This window comes from Phoenix dactylifera, chromosome 9, assembly GCF_051530095.1.
Source record: "Phoenix dactylifera cultivar Ajwa chromosome 9, Ajwa_hap1_PhDact_Kaust_v1.1, whole genome shotgun sequence".
NCBI classification, from domain to species: Eukaryota; Viridiplantae; Streptophyta; class Magnoliopsida; order Arecales; family Arecaceae; genus Phoenix; species Phoenix dactylifera.
The window spans coordinates 3,762,029-3,774,540 of NC_143198.1; the positions used below are offsets into that span (position 1 = coordinate 3,762,029).

The 12,512-nt window shown below is 39.8% G+C and overlaps 2 protein-coding genes across 2 annotated transcripts; one reads left to right on the forward strand and one right to left on the reverse strand.

Annotated features, from left to right (window-relative positions):
• Positions 1-1,453: 1,453 nt before the first annotated feature.
• On the forward strand, positions 1,454-7,161 carry LOC103709235 (signal peptidase I). Its single transcript, XM_008794483.5, has 3 exons — positions 1,454-1,867; positions 1,945-2,277; positions 6,194-7,161. The coding sequence occupies exons 1-3, from the start codon at positions 1,742-1,744 to the stop codon at positions 6,950-6,952; spliced, it is 1,218 nt and encodes a 405-aa protein (XP_008792705.4). The 5' UTR covers positions 1,454-1,741; the 3' UTR covers positions 6,953-7,161.
• Positions 7,162-9,531: 2,370 nt separating this feature from the next.
• Positions 9,532-11,875, reverse strand: LOC103709237 (protein LATERAL BRANCHING OXIDOREDUCTASE 1-like). The gene is made up of 3 exons (XM_008794484.6): positions 11,278-11,875; positions 10,123-10,447; positions 9,532-10,012 (listed from the first exon to the last, which is right to left on the reverse strand). The coding sequence occupies exons 1-3, from the start codon at positions 11,766-11,768 to the stop codon at positions 9,749-9,751; spliced, it is 1,080 nt and encodes a 359-aa protein (XP_008792706.4). The 5' UTR covers positions 11,769-11,875; the 3' UTR covers positions 9,532-9,748.
• Between the last annotated feature and the right edge of the window lie 637 nt (positions 11,876-12,512).

Below are 12,512 nucleotides of genomic sequence, written 5' to 3' on the forward strand. Positions count from 1 at the left end.
AAGTTTATAGCACGCAGTTGTTGACTGAAGATGCCTCTTGCTTTGTCTCTCTGCAATGAATGCACGCCGAAACTTATTTCTTCTCTGGGTCTTGGGGTCCTTTCTCTTATAAATTAATACAGGAATTTGAACTGAGGCTGCATGACTAGATGCCCGTAGCGAAGTTAAATGATAAATATTTACCGGAAAACGGGAAGTCATCAATGCAGGACATGGGCATGAGGCACGATATATTGTGTCGGATGCCTGCGAGTAAAGAACGCACGGAGTTGAGAGCAGCGTGCGGCTGGTTTGGAATGTGCACAGTATATACTGCGGGCCAGAATAATTTTGTTAGACCGACGATTCGGCTACAGTAATTAATTAGATTTAGGGCAATTTGATGGTACAGATGGGCACCATCCCTTATGAAATATCTGAATCATGGTGAAAGGTAACGTTGAGTTATAGATATATTTACAGAAAAATTAAAGAAGCTGACTGTGGGTGAATTACCTAGTGCACTTTGCGAAATGTTGATTTTTTTTTTTTTTTGAATATATTCATATTAAAAATGTACAAAGTTAGAAGTTTGGAAGCTAGATACGCACGGTTGAACTCAAAAATTTGGAAGCTGGATACGAGTATACCTGAAGTGCACACCATAATGATTTTTGGCATGGTGATTAAATTACCGATATTTTTTATTTTTTATTTGCATTGGCAGATCGCATCACAGCCGAAAAAACCTATTTTTCCTATGGTAAAGGTTTCCGCCTCACTCCCATCCGAGTCGGATAGCTCCCGCCATAAAAAATGGTGGATGGCGGGATGCACTGGAGGATTACATGGACTTCAATGTAGAATCTCTCAAACCCTGCATAACGTGGTCACTGTTGACTTTCTTTCCTAGACCAGTAGACCCCTAGTTATAGGCATTAGGTGAGAAATGAGCCCTGTCAGATCAGTAGACATCATTCGCATCCCTGAAACCATTGTATTCTAGAAATACTTCAGTAATTAAGAAAAAAATCTGACATGCAATGCCCAATTTAGCAATTCGTTTACCATCTTAAAAAAAAATGCTAAACAAATATACAAGCAAATAGATGCCAACTAGTGTTAGCTTAATTAGTTTGAACCCTTATTCAGTAGGGATTTGGAAGAGGCCTAGAAATTAAATTTTATGGTTGCTATCTCACTGCACGTATAAATCATACCGGCAATCCTCTAAAAACATGGCAACCTTCACTGGAGGAATGTTTAGAGACTTGAGAGTGAAAAATGGATCTTTCTCTATAAATAAGCCTTCCTTTTTTGGAACACTAACCAGAGAAATTATTGGATGAAGGTTGAAATCATTCTAATGCGTGTTGCGATTATACATAAAAAGAAAAGACAAGAAAATTTAGTCTAAATCTATTGTGGATCTGGTCGACCTAATATCGCTTACCGTACTAGAAGATTAGATTCTGGTCGCTTCCTCCCTGCAGGCTCGGATATCCAGGCACTGTAAAACCGACACAGACCTCGCATCTAACTCTAATCCTCACCGCGTTATCGTCCACGTAAGGCATAAGCATCGCTTGCATCCGCAGCCGTCCAACCCCTATACCACAGTCCTCGGATACGACCGTCCCATTCCCTGGGTAGCTTATCCCTTCCGCCGGAACGCGATATTCCGACCTGGTCTTCCATGACCGGACCCCGACGATCGCTACCTCCTCGTTGTCTTTGAGCCAAAGTAGGGAGACCAGACGCGATGGCAGCGACTCTCGTATTTATTTCCATCCTCTTCTCCTCCGCCACTCTCGTGCTCTCCCTTCCCTCCTCCAACGCCTCCCGCCTCGCCTCTTCTCCGTCGCCGCAAACCCCTCTGTTCCTGCAGGTATATCTCCTTCGGCCTTTCTCTCTCTCTCTCTCTCTCTAAAATTGCAACACTGAGTGCAACGCGGGGTCGTGCAGGGCGTGGTGAAGGCGATCGCGGCGAGGGAGCGGTGGGAAGGGGAGGTTAGGGTTTCGGATCTGGACGCCGGAGGCGCTAGGGTCGGGGGATTCCAGAGGTACGAGTTCCACGTTCGTGTGGGTCGGACGGTTGTGGTGTCGAAGCTTTCTGACGAGGTGCTCTCCTGGAGGAAGGCGCGCCGCGCGGGCGCGGTGGAGTTCGGGCCGGATTTGACGGCCGGAACCGCCGTGGAGGGATTGATGCCTGTCGTCAGGGATTTGGAGTTGGAAGGCCCGCTCGATTTGCGCGTTTCTGGTGGTGGGGATGATTGGCTCTCGCTTCATTTGCCTGCTGTAAGTGATTTTTTTTTTTTGGAAAAAAGAAGAAGATTGAAACTTCTAATTTTAATTTACTATAGTTCTAACACTCTTTTGGATGATCATTGATCAATTTCATTTTTTATGCGTTTTAAGGCTAATTGCAGGGTTTAATATATTTTTATATATGGCATTAGTTTTGTGCACTATCTGTTATTTTCTTTAGCTCTGCTTGTCGACTTGATTATTGTGTCGGCATACTAAGTAAGCTGTTCGTAAATCGAGGTCGGAATCGATTTCTTAAAATTGCTTGTTTCTGTTTTTAGTGTCTTACTTCCATGACAATATCATGTTTTAGTGTAGTACAGTGGAAAACCCCACTTGCTTAAAAAGTCTACACTTCTGAAGTTATTAAACTTACTAGAGAATAGAACAGAGTGGGACATAAATGGAGACAGCTTCCAAGTTCTCCGTTCAAGGTGATAGCATAACTAGGAAGGAGAAATCATAGAAAACCAAAAAAATGAAATATGTCTTAAGGTTAGTTATGTCACAAAAAAAAACAGGCTGTTCAATCCAACATTCTCAATCCTCGCTGTTAAGCATATCTTAGGTGCATTTAATTTCTCAATATCTTTGTTATCTTTGCCTTTTATGTCTCCTGCAAACAACTTCAGTCCATGGACTTTTGACAGGCACCATCTCTAATTGGTCTAAGTGAGAGAATGACATTAGAAGGTGTTGTCTTTTATAACTCAAAGAACACACTATTCTCATTCACATTCATTCCCCTTTTATATAATTTTTGTAGTTAATACTTTAGAGGAGTGGATGATCATTTAAAAGCTTGATTCTTGAGAGGTGCCACTGGACACAGTTCAATTACATAGATATATTCTTTTCCTAATCGAAATGGATTCATTCACAATCAATGGAAGGATCCAACTAAGAATGACTCATTGTGTGTCCACATCTAGACGTTAAGTGTCTTCATCATCACTTTTCACCTTAAACTTCTATATGAACATAGGAACTACAATTATCACATCCATCCCTTCCATATCATTGGAGTTCTCTTGCAACCTCCGTTGTGGCATCAAAGATTGAGGTTATGCCAAGATCACGAATTGGACTACTTGCTCATGTAGATCCAAGCAAATCACCTGCTTTAACATAAAAAGTCACCACATTAACTTGTCCAAATTTTTCCCATAAATCATGAATTCAGGTTTTTGTGGCAAATGTACAATGGAGCCAAATCTTGGCAGTTCTTAAATCCTCCAATCAGAAACTCCACTTATCTCTATGGTTAATTTGAAAATGTATCTTGTTATCAGAAAAGATAGAAAGTGTATGTTATCTGAAAAAATGTGAAGTTTATGCCTTAGTTCTAATATCTTAAAGTCACCTAAAGTTTCTTTCCAAGTGTCATTTGTTAAATGTGTAAATTACCACGGTAACTCAATACACTTGTTTTCAACTGTGTTTCTCCAGGAAATAGTGAAAGGTCTTTATTTTGAGAACACTTCGTATTTTTCATCATGAGATTCATAGTACATTTTGTATTTATATACTAACCTGTTTCTCTAATTTGAATTGATTAGTAAATGTAAGAATAACCCTTTTTATTTTGCATAATGAGATTCATAGTACTCCTGCACTTAGCTAAAGTTCAATGGTGATTAAAGAAAGATACCTTGTCTTCACTTTCAAGCCTTGTTGTTGGAGAATTTTACTCTGCAAACTGCTTAATTTGTGATATCTTCTTTTGCTAGCTGACGTTGAAAGTATAATATATCTTAAAGCAAAACCATCATGGTTTAGCTAAAAGGGAGTTGAATGTCCTGAAGATGACTTCCCTTCTCTGTATGTTTATGTTCGTGGAAAGGAGGATTTACAGATTGCCCTGCAGCCTACTGTTTATGTTCTGAGAGCATTGTGTTGGGGGAATGAGGAGGCTGACTGCCTACTGTTTATATGGTTTAATTAATTGATAAAAGCTTGCCCAAGAAATGAATTTAAGCTGATATGGGATGCACCTTTTGTTTGTGGATGGGAAGATGATGGAGTGTGTAATACTCTGTAATACTCTTGGTTCTCTTGGTTTCTTTGGATTTTTTTACTTGTTGTTACATAGTTCGCTACAGTGTAATGGGACAAACCTTTATATCTTTATATGTGAAACAAAACTTGATTTTGAGGGTCTGGGTCATTATTCATTGCAAACTAATGAGCGTCAACATCTTCCTTGATGCATAAACACAGTTTTCTTTGACTGTAGTACAAGAATTAAGCATATCTGTTACTTGATATAACATGTAGTGAAACAAACATCCAACAAAACATTTTCATTGACATGAAAAATCATCGAAGAAATGATATAATTGAAATTAGGTAGATCTATACTGCTGTAATGTGGTAACTATTCCAAATGTGTTTAATCTGCTCCCACTTTCATTTAGTGGACTGTTATTAAATATTAACATTTGGAAAAAGGTAATAACTATGTTTTCTTCTTAATCTTTCTCTAGTTCTTGTCATTGCATTCGACTTCTAAATGGGCGAACGATAGTTGCAGTTGATATCCCTTCATTATTCTTTCTTCTTATTCTTTCTCTGGTTCTTGTCATTACATTTGACTTCTAAATGGGCGAATGATAGTTGCAGTTGATATCCCTTCATTGATTGGTAATATTATTTGTCATGGACTAATGTTCATTAGCAGAAAAATAGGAAACAAGAAACCATTGTTGATTGTTGAGAAATCTCATTGTCCTAATGTGGGATTTCATCTGATACAGGCTCTCAGTTCAGGAGCAACAGGACACAGGTAAAGGTATGAGCAATGTAGTCAGACAAGTGTACTTCAGAAAAATGTAGTTTTGTGTGTACCTTCCAGGCAGTGGGCATCCTCTAGAAGCACAAATTTTGTTTTGAATCAACATTTAAAAGAAAAAAAAAATAGGGTCATATTATTGAACAATATCTCCATCTTATTTTGTAGTAAATTTTGATGAGGGTTCACATATCTCTAGAGATAAACAGAAGAAATCATTCTGGGTTTTTTGTAGTACCAGTTTGATGAAATTCACTTCAAGAATTTAGATTTGTGGATTCTTAAGTAAAAACTCAAGATGGATATGTCCGTGGAGATTCAGGTTAGGATTCTAAATCATTTCAGACTTGGATCTTTGAAACACTCCATTGGAGCTCTAGTATTTGGAACCTTCATGTGTTCATCTCAAATTATTAGTTACACTCACTATGTTGTGGCACATGATCTTAGTTGCTAGCTTCGGGAGTCCGTGCAGGGAAGTGGGTAGTTTAGAAACAAATTTAGTAAGGAACTAGGTTGAAAATAAGTGTGGGCGCGAGATGGTAGGAAGATTCCCAACTGGGTATGTTATGTAGATAGAAGACTCTAGCTTCTAAGGGCATGATTATTCGCCCAATTTTTTATTTTTTAGATAAATTATCAAACTGTTGGCTATTATAGGTCATTATTGTTCCCATTGCAATTAGGAAAATGTTTCCATTTGTCCTTTCTTCATGTGTTTTACAGCAGTCTTTCATGTAGTTAAGATAAATGTTGTCATGCCTATCTATTTCTAATTTTGTTTGATTGGATATGCTAGTAGATATATCATGATCCAGTACAAGACAGTATTGAGTGTAGATACGGATCTCAGTGAAATTAATAGAATCCCAGATAATTTATGGTTTTTTGACTCCTCAACTTTGCATGTTTTAGCTTGAATTGCCTATGCTAATCTAAACATTTTGAATTTTCTTTTTTGGGTTTCAACATCTATAACTTTTTTTGTTCAGCTTCAATTGTTTCTCCTTTTCCCTGTATGTACCTGTGCAGATTTAGGCATGTGTTTGCTGTAATTTTTTTTCTTCATTATAATAATATAATGAATTCTGAAGAACGTACAATATTTTAATACAGTTGAATGTCACACATAGACATTTGAGGCGGGTACTTGTTGGCAATGGCATCAGAGTAAAGCTAGAGGGCGCTCAAGAAGTCTCCCTTATTCACCCTTATGACATTGGTCTGTCACTGAATGGAAGTTTAGCCACTCGAAGGAAAGAGCATAAGCAGTTTTGGGCCTTTGGTTATTCTTCATGTGCTCCATTACTTTCAGTGGTTGTTGGAGGATCAGTTTCGGTAATTGCAGTTAGGAACTATAGCTCGCTCGCTCGTGTTGAAGCTGCATTCAGGTCCCCCAATACGGTTGAATTGTTGCCTGAGAAGTGTTACAATGGACATTTCAAGCCAGCTTCTTCATGTTTATTTTGCTCTATCAGCAAGAGGTTGGTCCTGTTGGATAAAGCAGTAGGAAGCTTGCTAGGCGACGGGGTGTTCCAGAGCGGGTCTACACGTTTCCTGAAAGCAAAAATCATGTCATCAACTTTGGTCAAATTTCGATTGGAGCTCGAAAGAGACATAACCAAGAATGACAGGGTCTGGAAAAAGACTGCAGAGTGGAAAACAAAACCTACAGTCGAACGGCATTGGTTTGAGATAGTGGCTAGAGTTGATGGGGAGAGGGGACTGAAGCCTGTGATAACCAAGAAGCTGAAGAGACCTTTTATCGTAGCTGATTCTACTGCCTGGAGCAATGTGATGTCGAATCTTTCATTCACTCAGTTTCCATCTGTTGTTGTACCCCCTGAGGCTTTAACATTGGATGTCAAGTGGTAGGAAGTATATATTGTTCTTCTTATTCTGGAAGTGTGTGGATTTGTTATATGTGAATCCACGCAAAAGATGCCTTCTGTTGTGTGTACCCAGAGTTATAAGGGCTTCACAAGGTCATTTGTAGAGGAGGGGAAAGAGAGGTGGTGTAAATATGTATCAGTGACGAACATTTCTTTTTTGGATAACAGAAAATATATTTTTTTTCAGAATAACATGAAGGGTTTTTTTGCGATACCATTCTAAATATCAGATTTTACGTGAATATCCTTTGAAAATTGGTATTTGCATGTATATCCTCGTAAAATTTTATTATTGTACAAATATTCCTAATATAACGGTTGTTCTAACGGTGTTAAAAAAATCATATTTTTATTAATTAAAAATAAAATGAAAATATGAAATGATATTATTATCCTTGCTTCCTTCTCCTCCGCGCCCGTCTTCCGCATTCGCCGCGCCCGGCTTCATATTTGTTCCATCGCAACCCCACATTCTTGACTACACAGGGTTGCAGTGCTTCTACCTGGTTAACTTATGGATACAGCTTGTACCATGTACATGTTCTATTGTATTATTAATTAACCTTGTGGTAGCATTATCCTGCAGAAGTGGTGAGAAAGTTTTGGGACCAGACGACTGTTCCATTTTTTTTTTTTAAAAAAAGATTGGTCTTTGTTATTTATTTGAGATTTTCTTTCTGTTATTAGAATTCTCAAACTTTTCGTCTAGTGGGGAGAGAAGAACAGGAGGGACGGAGTGCTATGAATCTAAATGAGTAAAATTGATCATTGAACATCGTATTCTAATGTTTTTTTTTTTTAATAACACGGGAAAAGTTCAGCTAAATTCATTTGAAATTATGAATGTAGTAAAGATGAGACCGGAATCCAGATGACTTACTAAGAACTGAACCAGGTGGCACTCTCAATCTCGACAAAACTTGCTATTTGCTATTTGCAGGTGATGCCCAAGACTTTACTGGATATCTGCTATGTAGTAAAATTCGGATGGTCTGTGGTGGTTGGGCTTTCTTTCTTCCCGTCTTGCATTATTTCAATAGTAGATTGGGTATTTGATCCATTTGGACGTTCTTTTTATTCCAGCTGTTATTTACTTCTCTCTCTCTCTCTCTCTCTCTCTCTCTCGTCTTTTATCCTCATCCTAATATATAATTTGGCCTGCAATGCAGTTTACTGCATGTTTGATTGCTAGAAAATCTATAAAAGAGAAAAAAAGAAGAAACAAAGCTTTTCATAAAAAGAAAAATTTTATAGTAGTAACAACAAGTTCTTTATTTTTTTTTAATTTTCTGTTAAAACAAACGAATGAAAAACTAAATTTTCAAGAAAAGTAAGCTTTCCATACAATATTTCTTGCAACAAAACAGCAGAGGAAACTTGGTTTCCATTGAGACCTTGAGCGTGATGCTAAGAAAAAAATAGAAAAATATTCATGAATAATCTGATTATAATTAGTGCAGGACATAGTGGACAGAACACGAAGAACATCTTGTACTACATCGCACAACCGTAAAGCGCCCGAGGACAAGACTCCAGCTGCAAAATGCCAGCCTCTGATTTCTGGAGCCACCACAAGTTTGTGGATTTACTTCTTTAATACATACAAAGTCACTTCTGACAGAAAACTATTCAGTTTGTGTATCTCGATGCAGATTGGTGCCATATAGAGGTGTTGAATGAAAACAAAGCAGCTTAATATCATGTTCTTATTGCCTGAGGAGAAGCAAAATAAAGCTACCTTGCGGTTGAAGCTCGTGATGCAATCCCACGACAGGGGAACATTATGTAATTATAATAAAAAATCATTCTTGTGAATTATATTTGAAAGCACCATTGATGAGATCGGAAGGTATCCCCCGAACTCTAGAGCTCAGTCCCCACCGGGCTCAGACAGCGGAAGCGACTGCTTCTCCTCAAAAATATTGTCCACTTTTAAGGAGGTTTCATAGTCTCTTCCTAACACACAGTTTTATCCCGCAAAAGGCACCTCTGCAGTTAGAGATACATGCTGGCTTTCGTAGCTCAGTCGATAGAGCTTGTCCCCGCTTTAATATTGTCCACTTTGGGGGAGCACGCACGTGCTTAACACTATGTACGATTTGTATACAACAATTTCTCCCTCACGGCTTTGTCCCTCCTAAGAGGGTGCTTTTAAAGAAAAGGGGTAGCGCCCTTCTATTTAAGAAATAAACCTCTCCGCTATCTAGTCGATGTGGGACTAAGTTCAGACCCTTTATTTTCACAACATGCTAGGAATTTTTTCAAAAAAAAACAAGGAGACGCTGGAGAAGAAAAACCGGATGGACTTGTTTTCCGGGAAGAAAAAGAACTAGAAGAAGAGAGTCATTAGCAACTAGCGTGCCTCTTTTAAGGGATAGTTTGGTCAGGGAATTGGTTTCGACACTAGTCCGAAGAAAGATGAATGGATGACCAGGAACTTATTAAATTAGCGAGCCAAGTTTCTCTCGCATCCAGCAACCAACAAAGAGGGTGGTGGTATTTCTTTTCCCATGCTGGATTGAATGATCTCTTTCTCTCTCTTACAAGTAACCAAGCATGCAATAAACTAAACTAAATGATGCATTAATATGGCGTCTAAAGCAAATGCTGGGAAGACGAGCAAACCCATACATGTCTTAAAGCATCATAATACTCTACATGCCTTATGTCTGACACGTACGGTGAGAACAAGACAGTAGTAGTATGGAACACGCTGTAGGTTTTATTTCACTTAACACTCTACTGTACAATCCTCTCCATAGCAAGACTCCTGAGCCAATCATACCGCCTTCTTGAAATGATAAATTTGGGTGTTTTCCATCTCCAGCTTCTTAAAGTTGCTGTTCTTCCTTGACTTAAAGAACTCCCCCCAGTTGTACGCATTGTACTTGGCCGGCCTCTTCTCTTCATCTATGAGCTCCTCTAATGGCTGCACCATCACATAAAGAGCCGGATTGAAGAAGAAAGGAATGGAGAACCTCTCCCCCACCGAGTTCACCGACACCCTGTGCTCTGCGCTCTGATACTTATCATTGCTCCAGACCTATCATAAACAATGTCAAAAACATTAGTTTTCCATGAAAAAAAACTATATTAGATATCGACGTCGAATGATATAAACGATAGAAAGTTGAAATCTTGGTGCGTCGTCACCTGAATTATGTCGCCAACGTTGATGATATAAGAGTTGGGAATTGGCTTGACACGGATCCACTCGCCGTCGGACTGCCTCTTGACATCAAGGCCACCAACATCTTGAGCCAGGATGGTGAGGGCTCCGCCATCCTTGTGCCGGCCGACGCCAAGGGCGAGGTGAGGGGAGGGGCATGGAGGGTAGTGGTTGAAGCGGATGAAGCTGGATTGATCTTTAAAGAACCCATTCAATCGATTGGCAGGCAAGCCCAGGGTCAGTGCAATCAGCTCCAGCAGCTTGAAAGCTAGCTCATTCGCAGCTTTGGCATATTTCTCACAGGCCTCCCTGCACAGAGGAGAAACATGGAATAGGCATGATGTTCTAAAAACTTTCTGATATCAAAGAGGATCTTAGCAGAGATCTTGGTAGATATTTTAGAATGGAGAAATCTCGACTTATATGATAAATCCAAAACTGGCAACTATATAGGATCGATACTGATTTTAAAATATATTGATTAAGTTTTTTTAGGAAAAAAGAAGATAAAATGTGATTATAAAGTATCAGCCAGTAAAATTGAATTTTGATATTTTAGGATTTCTTGATTTATATCAATCAAGATATATATATATCCAATATATATATGTTATGTATTATATCAAGGGTCCTTCACTCTGGTACAAACTAAGATCTTGGCGGAGATATCAGCTGCGATGGAAAATTTGGAATTTACTCACAAGTTCATACCATGATGATTAATTTGTAAAATAATATGGAAAATTATGACAGTTCAAAAATAATGATGACAAGAAAGCTAAACAAAAATATACTTTATGAAATACTTTAAATAAAATAAACATAGAAAGTTAATTGGCATGATGTATATGTCAAGTACTTAATTTCTTAGGAGTAAATTTGATATAGTTGGATCAATAATCCACTCAATAACTAGGCTGAGATATGAAGTTAGATCCCTCGGCCAGCAGTATCTAACCGAAAGTTTTACTGATCTGATCCAGATTGTTGATCCTCAAGTGGAATCATCGAAGATTAGAATAGCAGTCAAACAAGAAAATAATCCTTTAAATCCTTTGAAATTTTAGAATAGCGCAGACTAGTGATTAAGAAAGATGATAACTTTCGATGCAGAGAGAATTGAGGGGAGAAGCAGTTACCTAAATCCTGGAGGATATTCTGGCCACCGGTTCCTAAGCGGGAGGAACTCATCAGCTCCGGGCTCGGCCGACGCCGGCAACACGGCCGGCTCCTCGACGACGAAGTCGAACACCTCCTTCCAGTCCCTTACATTCTTGGTGTGCTCCACATCGTAGTAGCCGAGCGGATTCACATCATCCCTCCTCACCTGCCGCTTTTCCTCCGCCGGCAGCGCGAAGAATCCCTTGGACGCTGCCATGATGTTGTCGAGGAGCTCTGAAGGAACCCCGTGGTTGATCACCTGGAAGAACCCCCACTCCAAGCACGCCGCCTCCACCTCCGCCAGAAGACGGGAGATGGCCGGCGGGGCGGCGCCACCGGCGGCCGGGATGGGGGAGTGGAGGATGGGGGAGAGGTCGATGAGTGGGATGCCAACGGCCGCCTCCGGGGCGGTGGGTTTGGGCCGGTGCTCGGGAGCTTGGACGAAGGCTGGATCCACTAGAGAGCCCATATCTTTCCCTTTACGCGCGAAACGATTGTTGGTTCGAGGGTGGTTGCTCTCTCTCTTCTCGTTTTATCATTGATTGGATACAATGAATCTGGACTCTTTGTATCTTCTGCTCTTTGTTGCAAATTTTTTCTCCCCTTTCTTGTCGCTCGTCTCCACCTGCCACCAAACGGCTGACGTTATCTGTGACGCAGATCAGTCGAAAGAGAGCGAAAACGTCGCTTCGAGGATTTTTTTTTATTTTTTATAACACGAAAATTTTTATATCATTCTAGTTGGAATACATCCAACAAAATTAGAAAAAAAAAATCAACAAGATAAGAACTCTATACCGTCCCAAAGCAAACCACCAGAGTGCTGGGTGACAGACGATGCCACCCAATCAGTCACTCTATTCGTCTCTTGGATGTACATGAGTAACACGGGCATCCGGACAATCTCACAGAAAATCATGGATATCATACAAAAGAGGGTGCTCGACACCAGCTCTGGCATGGCCCTAAATCCATTAGATGATGATAGTCGCCGAATTCCCTTCAAGCTGAATATGATCGACTCCTAGAAAGAGGCAAGCATAAGTAATACCCTCCCAGGCTGCCCTCATCTCCGCCTCAGGAACAAAAGTGTCATAAAGCCGACAACCTATTGTCGCAATCAAGCTAGAGTCGAAGCTTCTGATGAGAAACCCAACCCTACCTCTTCTTCCGTCATCCACCACATTGTCATCGAAATTATCTTGAGAACGCT

Bases quoted from the DNA above. Each gene is read 5' to 3' on its own strand.
- LOC103709235 (XM_008794483.5), top strand. From the start codon at position 1,742: ATGGCAGCGACTCTCGTATTTATTTCCATCCTCTTCTCCTCCGCCACT. The intron at 1,868-1,944 runs GTATATCTCCTT...GGGGTCGTGCAG, and splicing joins AAACCCCTCTGTTCCTGCAG to GGCGTGGTGAAGGCGATCGC. The intron at 2,278-6,193 runs GTAAGTGATTTT...ATTTTAATACAG, and splicing joins TCTCGCTTCATTTGCCTGCT to TTGAATGTCACACATAGACA.
- LOC103709237 (XM_008794484.6), bottom strand. From the start codon at position 11,768: ATGGGCTCTCTAGTGGATCCAGCCTTCGTCCAAGCTCCCGAGCACCGG. The intron at 10,448-11,277 runs GTAACTGCTTCT...TCCTCTGTGCAG, and splicing joins GAATATCCTCCAGGATTTAG to GGAGGCCTGTGAGAAATATG. The intron at 10,013-10,122 runs GTGACGACGCAC...TGTTTATGATAG, and splicing joins ACGTTGGCGACATAATTCAG to GTCTGGAGCAATGATAAGTA.